Source organism: Megalobrama amblycephala, linkage group LG8, assembly GCF_018812025.1.
Source record: "Megalobrama amblycephala isolate DHTTF-2021 linkage group LG8, ASM1881202v1, whole genome shotgun sequence".
Classification (NCBI taxonomy): domain Eukaryota; kingdom Metazoa; phylum Chordata; class Actinopteri; order Cypriniformes; family Xenocyprididae; genus Megalobrama; species Megalobrama amblycephala.
Genome location: NC_063051.1, coordinates 15,921,197 through 15,935,751, shown reverse-complemented (window position 1 = coordinate 15,935,751; position 14,555 = coordinate 15,921,197). Strand labels below are relative to the sequence as shown.

The 14,555-nt window shown below is 36.2% G+C and overlaps 1 protein-coding gene across 1 annotated transcript in view; it reads left to right on the top strand.

The window, feature by feature from the left end:
• The first annotated feature begins 5,204 nt into the window (after window positions 1-5,204).
• Window positions 5,205-14,555, top strand: part of hs2st1b (heparan sulfate 2-O-sulfotransferase 1b) — an 87,279-nt gene continuing 77,928 nt past the window's right edge. The window contains exon 1 of the mRNA XM_048199633.1: window positions 5,205-5,645. Within this exon, the coding sequence (XP_048055590.1) occupies window positions 5,522-5,645 (124 nt within the window). The 5' untranslated portion in view covers window positions 5,205-5,521. The remainder of the gene's footprint in view (window positions 5,646-14,555) is intronic.

The window sequence follows — 14,555 nt, the reverse complement described above, 5'->3', positions numbered from 1 at the left end:
GCTGATTAGTGTTGTAATCCTTTTAAGGTTGCCTCCCTTATGCCTTATAGTTTTACTTCTTTCTCCATGAGTAATGCCTCTCAACTGCTAATTTTGCTGCAGTCATGTAATTTCCCATTCACACTCAGTGTGCAGTCTTCTTTATCAAAAGGCAATTAATCCACAAATTTATATATGTAATGTATTAGGTCCAAGGAAGACGAAGATAAATAATCAAAGTTCAGTTTAATAAACAAAGTAAATAGGATAATCCAAGATAGTAAACCGCACAGGCAGACAATGACAGAGAACTAAAGAGGAACTTAAATACACAGGCTAATGAAGAACAGAAGGTGACTGACGAGAAACAAACTAAAAGTCCATGCAAACGAAATTAAACACACAGATTGTGATAATATAAGCATAGTTTATATGCATTTTTTCTATATATTTACTTTTATTAGACTGTAATTTACCTTAAAGAAGGTTTCACCGTCCACTTTTTAGTTTTTGTTAATTAAACCTTTAAATTGGATTTTTTTATGTACTTTTTATTTCGATGACACTTTATTTCAATGGTCCACTTTAGACATTCTACTAACTAAAAATAACTGGTAACACTTTACAATAAGGTTCATTAGTTAACTACACTAGTTAACATGAACTAATAATGAACTGCACTTATAAAGCATTTATTAATGTTTGTTAATGTTAATTTCAACATTTACTAATACATTATTAAAATCTTGTTAACATTAGTTAATGCACTGTGAACTAACAAAATATTGATGTTATCAGATAAGCAGGCAGTCTATTCTGTATTGACTGGTAGTTGCAAAGTTACTTAGTTAGTAATGTAAAGGGGATAATTGAAATAAAGTGTTACCAAAAGTTCTTATATGACCCTGGACCATAAAACCAGTCATAAGGGTCAATTTTTTGAAAGCTGAATAAATAAGCTTTCCATTTATGTATGGTTTGTTATGATAGGATAATATTTAGTCGAGATACTGTTACGTGTGTTGGTAGAGAGATGAGGCGGATACGGATTTCCACAATAACAGACAGTATTTTAATTAACAAAGGCAGAGTTCACACAACATACACTTAACTTAAACAGAGAACGGACCAGGAGTGAATGGAGTGAGTGCAATATAAAGGGAGTGCTGACAATAGAGTCCAGGTGCAGGTGATCCGTGATGATGGGGAGATGATGAGGGAAGTGAGTGCAGGTGTGGAGAACAGGAGGATCATGGGAAATGGAGTCCAGGGGAACAAGGGATCTGTGACAGATACAACTATGTAATATATTTATATTTATACTTTATTTATACTATATAATTTATTGAATTATTGAATTATGATTTTTATCTTTTAATAAGAATACGATAAACTTTCAACTTATAATGAATTTAATCAGTATTTAGTTCAATCTACATTATTGGTTAATAAAAAAAATTAAAAAAAGAAAAAGAAGTAAACCTGTTTTTACACAAATCTGTGTTCAATTGCTTAATTATCAATCACTAACTTGAAATGCAATAAATAAAACAGCATTTTGTCTGTTCTGCTGTCATTACCTGATCAGTTAAACAAGACCAGTTAAACTGTAAGCAGGAGAAAAGAAAGTAAAAAAAAAGCATATTAAAAGATTAGAAAAGCTTTGAACCTTCTTATGACCACTAAGTACATTTTAATGAAAGAGAAAAATTTAATAAAAGCCAGATATGACCAAAATAAAGCCATGCTAACTGAGTGGGATGGGATTTTTTTTTTTAATAAATGAGAATACATTTTACTCCTGTCTTTCGTTGTGAAATGAAAAGCAATATAAAATGGCAAAATGGATTAAATAACTTTCAGTTATTTAGAAGCTGTTCTTATCAGCACTGAGCACTGAGGAAAGTGTTATTGATTTTTCAGGAAACAGCGGGGTGTGGTGGTACTTTAAGAGAGGTTCAAATAGCTTCGCACTTTTCATAGTTTCACACAGTAAATAAGTAATGCTCAAAAATGTGCTGCTTTCAACATAGACTGATCATTCACCCCTAAAAGAAGCAACATGGGGGAAAAAAAAAAAATCTATATCCATTAACTGCTTGCGTCACTGGAAAGTCTGGCAAAAGAGAAGCTGTGACAAACATCTCCTTTGTGTCTTTTTGGTCAGACTGTTTGAGACATACTGGCTCTCTTTGTTATCTGCTTACATTGATCTAAGACACAAAGGATGCCAAGCACTTTAATGATTCACTGAATGTGCCTTCAGTTTATGAAAGGCATGGTCCAATGAACTTGATAGATTCACTCAACTCTGTTCAACTGTAAGTTGCTTTTGAGAATCAGATCTTTGATCATATATACATTTTATATAGAACCGATGAGCTATTAGCAGTATGGATCCTTCTTTTCTTCTTAAACACATCACACTATTGCTAAGACGATCTATTGGTTGCTCCAGCATGCATCATACTGCAGTCGAATTGGGAGGAAACATTTGGCTTTATATATTTCATAGGAAGAGTCTTATGTACATACATGATGATACAGTGCTGCACCTGCTGTGTGACAGATGGGAAGAGGAGTTATTTTAAGCAGAAACCAAATCTAGATGATTTGATCGGTTGCAATTTCATGCACAGTTGGATTCCCCCATGCTATGCCTCTACAGGTTGTGCTGTGTGTTGGCAATTGGCACAGCAGAGACAAAATGCACTTAGTCTTATATACATCTACACATAATTCCCATGGTGGACACTGCAATTACATTTGGAAATATGAGTCAGATGCTTAAAATACTTGGAGAGGTCTCCAGAATTGGCCTTCTCACCATATTATGCAGTTTTATAATCTCAGTTTCAGTTGGTTATGTTTCTTGGTTTTATTTAACAGGTGCATATTGCATTTTTCATATTTCCTACTAATGTTTTTCTGTTCTCTCTCAAAATGTGAGTGAAATAGAAATCTGAATACAATCTCACTTTGATTTCAGTTCATTCATCATCAGGCTAATACAGTGCAGGCAGTTTTAGAGTGTCTTTGTAAAATGTAGAAAAAAAATAGAGATAAAATTAAGATAAAAATGGATTGTCAGCATTGTATTAACAATATTGAAGTAGATTTTTTTTAAATTACATTTTCTGTGTTGCTTTGCTATGCTCTGATTGCTTGCGTGTTAGAGTATGCATGCAGGTGCTAAAGGGGTTTCTGGTTGTTTGATTGATTGATTGATTGATTGATTGATCCAGTCAAGTGTTGTCATCTCAAGACTACATTAGTTAAACTGATCTATATAAATAATTTGTATATGTATTAGGGCTGCACGATATATCGCATGAGATTGTCACGCGCATTTCGTCAGTAATCCGGTTCCCTGATTACCGTTAAATCGCCATCACCTGCTTTCAAATGGAGCGGCATTTAATAGACAGAGCCGTAGTTCACTGACAAGCCACGCAATATCGTGTTCATTATCGAATGCAATTCATCTGCGATATGAACGCGATATTGCGTGGCTTGTCAGTGATCTACGGTTCTGTCTATTAAATGCCGCTCCATTTGAAAGCAGGTGATGGCGATTTAGCGGTAATCAGGGAACCGGCTTTACTGACGAAATGCGCGTGGCAATCTCATGCGATATATTGTGCAGCCCTAATATGTATGTATAAATAAATTCATTTAGATCAGTGGGTAATTACAACATGGCGTGAATGCAGCATAAGTCCATGCAGGCAAAAATTGTAAATCACATAGAAAGCTTGAAAAAACACTAAGATAATGGAAAGATGCACAAAACGTAACACATTTGGCTTAGTCGCATAACGCAAAAGGCCAAGTGACTAAATTTGTAACTTTTTAAAACAATAAAATAAACTTTCAAGGAGACATTTATTGAGACTGACACTTTGGGCCGGTATTTGGATCATAATAACAGGCGTACTACGTTCGTTCATAACCTGAAAGTGACTCAGAGTAATAATAATAATAATAATAATAATACATTTATTTTATAAAGTTACTTTCTCAAGGCACTTTACATAAAAGCTTTATAGAAAGACAAACACAGCAATATAAGACAATATACTGTAAATATAACAAATGACAGATAGGCCTAACAAAAAACAACACAAAAGCAAGTAAAAGCAATCCTGAAATAAAATGTTTTAAGTAGGGCTGTCAAATGATTAATCGCGATTAATCACATACAAAATAAAAGTTTGAGTTTGCATAATATATGTGTGAGTAATGTGTGTAAATAATATGTATATATAAATACACACAAATTAATGTATATATTTAAGAGAAATATGTTATTTATGTACAAAAAATGTATTTATATATAATATAAATTATATAAAAATATAAATAAATACATATACTTGTAAATATTTCTCAAATATATACATGGATGTGTTTGTATTTATATATACATAATAATTACACACAGTACACCCACATATATTAGGCAAACTCAAACTTTTATTTTGTATGCGATTAATCGTGATTAATCGTTTGACAGCCCTAGTTTTAAGACAAGTTTTAAAAACATCAAATTAATTTGCTTTCCTAATGTCAGCTGGGAGAGAATTCCACAGTTTTGGAGCATAAGATGAGAAGGCCCTGTCATCCCTGGAATGAAGCCATGTTTTGGGAACAGCTAAGAGACCACACTGAGAAGATCCCAGATTGCGAGTTGGCATGTAAGATGTTAAAAGATTGGCCAGATGCTGCAGAGCCAGGGGTTATATGGTCACCATCCCCGGCCCCATTAGAATTCTAGCTGCCGTATTTTGCAGATATTGCAATTTGTTAAGAGAAGATTTGGACACTCTGACAAGGACAGCATTACAATAATCAATTTGTGAGAAAACAAATGAGTTAATCAATCTTTCAGCAACAGAAAAGGACAACATATATGTGCAATGTTTCTAAGATGAAAAAAAAGGAGGTCTTAAATGTGTTCTGTAGCCTACAAAAGGCGTATAGCATCGGAGATGACTCCAAGTTACTTTGTAACTCCAAGGTTACACCATCAGCTGACAAAACTATAGAAACAGCATTACGCAGTTGATGTGGAGAGCCGAGGAGCATGATCTCACAGAGGGCCAGAAAGTATTCGTATTCATATTCATAAGTTAAGAGCGTCCCAGCGTCGTTTCTGTCAGTCTCCAACTCGATAGATGGCGCTAAAAGCGCCATTCCGTTCCACTCGCTTCATTTCAGTCCGCGGAGGACTAAAATCCCTGTGTTGAGTGACGCAGGAGAGCAGTGGACGATTGGAGCAGCGCTGATGTGCAACAACTAAGACCGAGAGTCAAGAGTCCAGGGTTTTAACAGAATAACACATTCTGATAACAGATGAGCGTCTGAAATGCCCTTGTTTGCACTGATGTATTCGGTTACCACATCCATAACTTTACTGTGTTCTCTGCGCATAATCGAGATCATCTGTCCGGAGTCGATATTACTGCTCCAGTAACGGATTGATCCACGCTTCTCATTCACATTTTACGGCATGACATGTAGATAATCATCCGATATTTTGATGGGGCTCCTGAGGATCATGATGCCACCCAAGTTCCAGCTGCTGGCTGTTATGGCGTTTGGAGTGGCGATGCTTTTCATTGAGAACCAGATTCAGAAGCTGGAAGAGTCTCGGGCAAAGCTGGGTAAGACTGCGGTTTTGTCTCAAACCTTAGTGAGCTGCCTACCTGGCCAGCATGATATGGACATGATATATGCACGTTCGATTCTGGATAGAATCGCTTGGAACGCGCACATGATGTCCAAAAATGCGGTTCGTGTAAGCAGCTCGTTTGGGTTTGAGACAGCCTGCTGCTGCTGTCTCTTTTACAACAAACACACCACTGCAAGACATGCAAGGCATGATTACAGAGTACATTAAGACAACCCAATTTGCATTGCACGATCAACTTTCTCAAGTAGCAGTTCACTCAAAAATGAAAATTCTCATGTATTCTATATGACTTAATGACTTCTTATTTGTTTCTTATGTGAAACAAACAAGGAGAGATTTTGAAGGATGTTGTTGTCATTCAGTGCCAATGAATAATAGTAAGTGAAGATGTCAACCCTCAAATGGATACAAAATCACCAGTAAAGTAGCTCAGACTTCTCTTGCGCTATTCTTCATGTCTTTTGAAGCTGCATGATAGATTTATGTAAAGGGACAGACAGATATTTTATTTATAATCTTTACCTGGAAGTATTTTTTCTTTCTTGTTTTTCTTTATATAGGATTTTTTTTAAAAGGGTTAAGGGTTATATATGCCATGAACTAAGCGTTTCGTTCAGGAATCGAATATCGCTTCTTCTCTTGAATGCTGAAGAGGAGCAAGAACGGATGACACGATTGTCTGTGGCTAACAACTGAAATTATGTTCTGTTCCTCACATAATTGTTGTCATGACTCTAGAAGACTTGTGGGCACCTTTTAAATTACAACAGAATTTTTATTTTTGCGTGAACCACACCTACATAACAAACCATAGGAATATTCTTTGGCACAGATACACTAATGAATGAAGACATTCATTAACTCCGCAAAGGGGTATATTGTAGTACATTTCATCTAGTTGTCAAAAGTACTGACTTAGGTACCAAGTCGGTACTGAAATTTTAAAAATGTGATCTTGAGTGGATCTTAAACACGTACTCAACAGATATGCCTATGATTGGATATCCGCTGATAGATGACTGCTTTCAAATGTTCCCGTGTGTATCTGTGTAAGTGCTCGGTAAAGAGCGTCAAAGATGTCAATTTACAAATTGTTTTGAAGAGTTGATCATTGTAGCCAATCACAGGCATATCTGTTGAGCATGTTAACACAATGGCCAATCAGAGGTGTTTAAGTATCCACTCAACAGCATTCAAAATGCTAGGGGGAAATGCTGGTATAAAATTTTAATACTGACTTGGTCCCGAAGTCGGTACTTTTGACAACTCTAATTTCATCAAACTCTTTTCTGATCCAATTTTGCTCACCAATCTGCCTTTGTTTATTCTTGGCTTACACATTTATACTCATTATAGTGCTCAATGTGAAGACAGACATCAACTAAAGTGAAATCTCTGGATCCTGATTGATGCTCCAGCAGGCTTTATCTCACCCTTTCTTGTCTTGTGTTTATGAATGTTATAGCTTCCTAAAGATTGCCTCCTAGTTGATTTTTAATTTTATTCTGATACTGATTTTTTTGAACCGCTCAATATGGAGTCAACATGTTTTGCATCATGATCATGCAGTCAGAGTTTCCTCAACCATATGCATTATGTTTGCAAAGCAAATGCGTCTTTGCTTGGCACCTGGGATGACCCACATTTGCCATCCTTGTGGTTTGTTAGAAAGCATGCTTTAATATAGCCTAAATGTTTATAGTGGTGTATTATGTGTTGATCATACCTTGAAAACATTATTTTTGTCTGAGCATTTTAATATCCAGAGCTTTCTGTTTGTATCTTAAATAGTGTGATGATAATGCATCTGTGAGCCACATACCTACTGCTGATGTTCCTATTGAAGGCATGAAGCTGGAGTGTTTAATCACACACACATCCTCCGTTGACCCATGACAAAGCAACACAGGTGCATCCACACATCAGTGCAGCAGAACTGCTGAAACAAGTCCATTTATTTAGTCTGTCACTGAAAAGATAGTTACAGGTCTGTGAAAATTCATTGAACATTGAGTGGGAAACTTAATTAGGTTTCCTGAAGTGGGAAAAGCACCACATGGTTTACGTTGAATGTTTTTTCCAGAAAGACAAAAGATACATTTGTTTATTTAAAAAAAAAAAAAAAAATTACATTGTTTGTTTGTGTAAAAAAATAGTCCTAGAGGTCTGCAAACATCTGCATGTTTGCTTTTTTATAGAATAATTTAATCATTTGCGCTTAAAATACATAATATACAAATACATGGGCCTAATGGAGTCCCATCAAAGCAAATAGTATTTACATTTAGTGGCACCTTTAAAATAAATGAATAAACATGCCACTCTCTGTTACCAGTATAATGATGCTGTCATATTTAGCACTGAGCCCAGTTTTTGCATTATGGATGAGGAAATATTAATCATGAGTCCATGAAGTGGAGAGTTAATTTAATTGAAAGCAATGTTGCAGTTCTAACCCTGTGATGGACGTTTGTTGAGGCTTAGGATGCCAGGACTGACAGAGGAGTGAAATCTGATTTGCCCTGTGCAGGCTTTGAATTTATAGTCTCTGCACTATGCTTATTAGGTTGTCTCACATGACATGGTTCATTAGAAGATGGAAAACCTTTAGCTTTGCCTCCCACTCCACTAAGTTACAAGCATCACTGTCAAGCTATAAATCTGGTGTTCAGCCGCTGCCAACAGGCCTCTTATTGGGGCTTTTCTTACACCATAGATTATACAACATCAGTTTATTCTCATTCTACTACCAGCTGTGCAGCTCACAAAGAGAAATAAGCAGAAGCCTACATGCAGTGTGACAGGAATAGCTCCACTTTAAAGAGCCCACGTTGCATGTCGTAAAATTCTCCTAATGTTGTCCTATTGGCAAAGAGATGAAAGCGTTGAAAGACTGAATTTCTGAAATCCATTTGATGCCAATGATATGCAGCATAATCACTCAGTTATTGTTAGAATATGCATTTGGAGGCGTGAAATAGCAGACGTGTTTTTGCATTAAAAAGACAATAAAGACAAAAATGCAGTTCTTTTGAATTTTCTGTAAAAAAAAAAAAATGGTTCACAGTTTCCATAAAAATATTAAGCAGCATAACAAATGTTTCTTGAGCACCAAATCAGCACATTGGAATAATTTTAGAATCGGTTATTATTTATTATCATTATTTTTTCATTTATGTTTTGTGGCACTGGTGGCACAGAATAAACTCACTTGACCTTTTAAGAATATTTTCTTTCATCACTTTTATCAAACCACTTTAACTATACAGTCATACTGCTAACTGAAAGTCCTTCACTTATCACAACAAGCATTTTATCATTAATCATTTTGAAAAGTCTCTCTTTCTCCATTGATGGTGGTTAACTGTTAACAGACATAAAGATTGGATGTCCTTGTTAACAGGTGATTCATTCTCATGTCAGTCACTGAAATCTCTCTGGACTGGAGGACAAACTTGCTGTCCATGTGCCCAGGGGTGAGTGGCTGATAGCAGAGCTCTCTAAATTGGAGACCTTGCTCTGATGACTTTTAAATGGAGTGATTTATTCTGTTTGTCATCAAGGCAGCACCTCTCAGCTGTTTTACTAGTATTCATGTCATGTTTTGAGAATTGAATGTGGGCCCTGCTGGCTAGATGCAGAACAGGTCTAACTGATGACAGTGCAATATATATATATATACATTTTTTTTGTCTGGCTTGCTTTTCTGTCATGTGTACAGACTCTTGTGGGCAAAACAATGCCTTTATCTTGTGATTCAAGATTGGGCTGCGCGATATTGGAAACAACTGACATTGCAATATTTTGTTTTTCTGCTATATGAAAACAATTTTACCAGATGACTTGAATAGCTCTATTTGGAAAGAACTAATCATTCTAGAATGATTGGGATGATTTTGTAGGGGAATGAATCTGTACAAGCATAGCTAATTACAATAGAACAAAGATACAAATGAATAAATCAGCGCTTTGTTTTTTAGGTAAGTCTAACAGTATTCAGGTACAGAAATTGAATAATCAAATGTAAAATAACACAGCATAGTCTTCACTGTATAAATGTAATATAATTAATCTTTGTTAAAGCTACAAACGTGATTTTCTCTTTGTAGTTTGTTGTTTGACTAATGACACAGACAGCAGCAGGAATATTAGGCACTTTTTAATTTTTTTTAAAAAAGATTTATTGTTGGCGTTTTTGCCTTTTATTATGATAGGACAGTTACTAGACAGGAAGCGAAGTGGGAGAGAGAGAGGGGGACGGGATCGGGAAAGGACCACGAGCAGGGACTTGAACTCGGGTCGCCCGAAGCGCATTGGCGCTACACGACTGGCTGCTGTCACTTTAAGACCGAATGCATGGATCTAATATAATGATACGCATCCATTTTCTTTCTCAATTGTTTACGTTCATGTAAGCCATAAGTGACTGTGTTTATAAGGATACTCGCTGAGATGGGCATTTTGACATAATTTTGCGTGTATGTGTCCATTCAAGCACTCCGAAGAGAAAGGCATTCGGTGTTTGCATACTGTCTACTGTTTTCCGAATTGATTTCTCTTTTGAGTCTTCTTGCGCTCAAATGGTTTAAAATCCCTTCAGTGTTTAAACTGATGGGACCTAAAACACATGCTTTTGCTCTATGATGGTTAAACTTGGCAGTTAATCCAAGAATCGAATGCATTTCGAGCTGTGGTGCCTGGTCCGTACGGACCCCAGCTATGATCCCTATACTTGACATCGCATATCCTGCGATGTGACTATCATGGATGCGCACATCACAATAACGATGCTAAAACTATATATTGAGCAGCCCTATTTCAGGAGGTTTGATTCCTTGTGATTTTATGGGAAATGGAACAACTTTGACTTCTTAAAGGGATAGTTCACCCAAAAATGAACATGAGGGTAAGGGTAATTTTTGGGTGTCCTATCCCTTTAACTATCCCTTTAATTAAAAGCTATTTTTTTTTGCAGACTGTTACGTTGATATTATCTGTAAAAAATTGACATTGTCTCATTCTCTTTAATACAATAGAAAAAAAAATCAAACATATTTCAGTATAATTCACTATTTATAAAAAAAAAAAAAAAAAATTACAGGCAAATACAAACACCAATCTTTATGCAGAACTGAAATATTTAAATGTTAAATAATACAAATACTCTTTATGGATTTAATGAATTTCTCTTTATCTTTATTTGTTACATTATGTTACAACAGCTTTTTTAATTGTAAATTCTCCTGCATTCTGTTTTACCGATTCTGTTTTCCACAATAGCAGAGCAGATGAAAGGTGCATTGCATGTTGCTATTGCTATTATTTGGTCATGAATTTGCTTTTCCCATAGTCCCATATTTCCAAAATTTTCTCTTTTTCCCCCCTTTTTTTTCACATCATGTTTTTAGGTACTTGAAAATTCCCTTTCTCCTTTCATGATTTCCAATTACCCATGGTGGCAGGATCTCTACAACAATCTTGATGTAAGCTTTGTGAGTGTTCTAAAGCACAGGAAATCTGTTATATGCAGCTTTTCACATATTGCTTACAGGCATCTCCCAGGAAATATAATACATACTGGGGTCAACTCCATTTCCTAGAGATTATCCTGGAATCTTCTAGCACTCCATTGGCATGGGAACTGCTAAATTGGTTGAGAAGTTACCTGCACTTTGTTCACCTGCTCACAAGCAATTACGTTTCTGTAAATGCCTACCTGAACCTGATATCACTTATAATGAAACTGAGATCCTGCCGGTGAGAGAGTGTATCTGTCTGTCACATTAGTTTCTCAATTTATTCCTCAGTGAGGATACAGTTTGTCTTTACAGTCACCGTAATTGTAAATGACCCACTTCACCCAAAAGAAAAAGCATAGTGCAGCTTTAAAAAGTGGATTTGACATGACCAAAATGGAAATATATATCCTATTAGAATTGTTCATCATCTCCGTACTAATGTTGCCATTTACTTTGCAATTACATGGTGTAAGGTTTTAAAACTTGTTCTAAATTCTAAAATAATATCATTCCACTGACAATCAGAATCTCCCTAAGCTCGAGCATTTAAAGCAACAGAAAACTGCAGCATGCAGTTATAATAAATATATAGATATACTTCTTGGGGTGAACCAGCATTGAGAACTGAACAGAACCTACAACTGGAATTTTGTCCTGTCTTACACAGTCCAGTCATTCTCAGAGGGTATTATGTAGAAACTGGACAATATGTGTGCTAATGTGACTGTGATATCGGCAAAATTGCAAGGAAGTTTATTAATGTTCCTCTGCCTCTAAAACTCGAAACTGAAAAATGTGTGTGATTGAATAACAGTTTGTATTTTAGAGACATGGACAGAACAACATATTTTACTTTACTGATTCTGTCTTCCGTTATGACCTACTTTCCGTTGAAGAAAGCTCCCTCTGTAAATTTTTCTGTTAAACAAGCTGTTCTGAGGTAAAGTCTACTTAAAATGGGCTTAATTTTTCTTTATTTTTGGGCTTTAGACAAATATTGGCCAAAAAAGTTATGGTACTGTTCTGTATCTTTTGATCGATCGATCGTAAAATTATTAGGCTTCAAAACGTTACATGAACAATGTATGTTAACATGTATTGTATAAGGTAGTAAATAAGGATGTCAATTTACATAAATTCCCATAATCGATCATTGTTTAAATCAATTATTGGATCGATTGGCTTATATTGAATGGGAAATATGATCATCACTTAACAAGTGTTTTTAATTTTAGTTTGTTAAATTCATGAACAGGTTGACTTGTCATACAGTGCCCTCCACAATTATTGGCACCCTTAGTAATTATGAGCAAAAGCAGCTTTGAAAATAAATCTGCATTGTTTATCCTTTTGATCTTTCATTCAAAAAATTCACAAAATTATATCCTTTCATTTAAGGAAAATAATTGAAAGTGAGGGGAAACTTACATTATGAAATAAATGTTTTTCTCCAAAACACGTTGGCCACAATTATAGGCACCCTTTTATTCAAAACTTTTTGCAACCTCCTTTTGCCAAGATAACAGCTCTGAGTCTTCACCTATAATGCCTGATGAGTTTGGAGAACACCTGACAAGAGATCAGAGACCATTCCTTCATGCAGAATCTCTCCAGATCCTTCAGATTCCCAGCTCCATGTTGGTGCTTCTTCTCTTCGGTTCACTCCACTCATTTTCTTTAGGGTTCAGGTCAGGGAACTGGGAAGACCATGGCAGAAGCTTCATTTTGTGCTCAGTGACCCATTTTTGTGTTGGATTTGATGTTTGTTTTGGATCATTGTCCTGATGGAAGATCCAACCACGGCCCATTATTGGATTTCTAGCAGAAGAGGTCAGGTTTTGATTTTTTATCTGTTAGTATTTGATAGAATCCATGATGCCATGTATCTGAACAAGATGTCCAGGACCTCCAGCAGAAAAACAGGCCCACAACATTAAAGATCCAGCAGTATATTTAACCATGGGCATGGGGTACTTTTTATCCATGTGTGCACCAAACCCATCTGGTGGGTTTGCTGCCAAAAGCTCTTTTTTTTAGTTTCATCTGACCATAGAAGCCGGTCCCGTTTGAAGTTCCAGCCTTGTCTGACAACTGAATATGCTGGAGATTGTTTCTGGATGAGAGCAGAGGATTTTTCTTGAAACCCTCCCGAACATCTTGTGGTGATGTAGTTGTTGTTTGATCTTTTTTTAGGCTTTCTGAGACTCAAGACTCAACTAATCTCTGCAATTCTCCAGCTGTGATCCTAGGAGAGTCTTTATCCACTCAATCCTCCTTTCACGTTAGGATGATTTTTACACACGTCCTCTTCCAGGCAGATTTGTAACATGTTTAGTTGATTGGAACTTCTTAATTATTGCCCTGATAGTGGAAATGGGGATTTTCAATGTTTTAGGTATTTTCTTACAGCCACTTTCTATTTTGTGAAGCCCAATAATCTTTTGCTGCACATCAGAACTATATTCTTTGGTTTTACTCATTGTGATGAATGATTACGGGAATTTGGCATTTGTGTTCCCTCATGTTTATACTCCTGTGGAACAGGAAGTCATGGCTGGACAGTTTCATGCTCCTAGTCACCCTGGTGTGCTAAAAAAATGTAAATATGAATGGGAATATACTTCAGAGATATTTTACTCGTAAGAATTTCTAGGGGTGCCAATAATTGTGGCCAACATGTATTGGAGTTTCCCCCCACTTTCAACTGTTTTCCTTCAATGAAAGGTTATAATTTTGTGAATTTTTTGAATGAAAGATCAAAAGGATAAACAATGCAGATTCATTTTCACATACACCTTTGCTCATATTTACTAAGGGTGCCAATAATTGTGGAGGGCACTGTATATATCGTTGAAAAGGCCTCAACTAGCAGAATACAACAAGCCTATTTGTTTCAGTTAGAGACCAAACTATGAAAAAGTGCTGCAGACACATGATGCTTTTGTGCCATGTTTTTGTTTGTAGTTTCATGAAACATTAGTAAACCATAGTAGATTGAACATTTTTATTTAGAGCAGGTGGTCTCAAATAAGCCCAAACACAAGAGTAGATCACAGAGTGACATGACATGCTGCTTCACATTGTGTTTCCAACGCGGTGTTTTCCAACATCATTTGAAAGTTCAACTAATGGAGACTGGATCTCAGGTGTGGTTGGTGGGTAGGTGGGTATAGTGGGATGATGTGTAGAGACCAGTCGGACACTGCTTTACAGCTGGAGCATGGTTGGATTGGTTTAATCGCTTAGATTGACCGGTCTTGCCATAGAATAGCGCTCATCAACCAGGGCTGTGTCTCTCAAAAGCCTCCTGAGCGAAGTTGATCGTAGAGACCATTGTTGGCAATGGTTCTACAATCTACAGT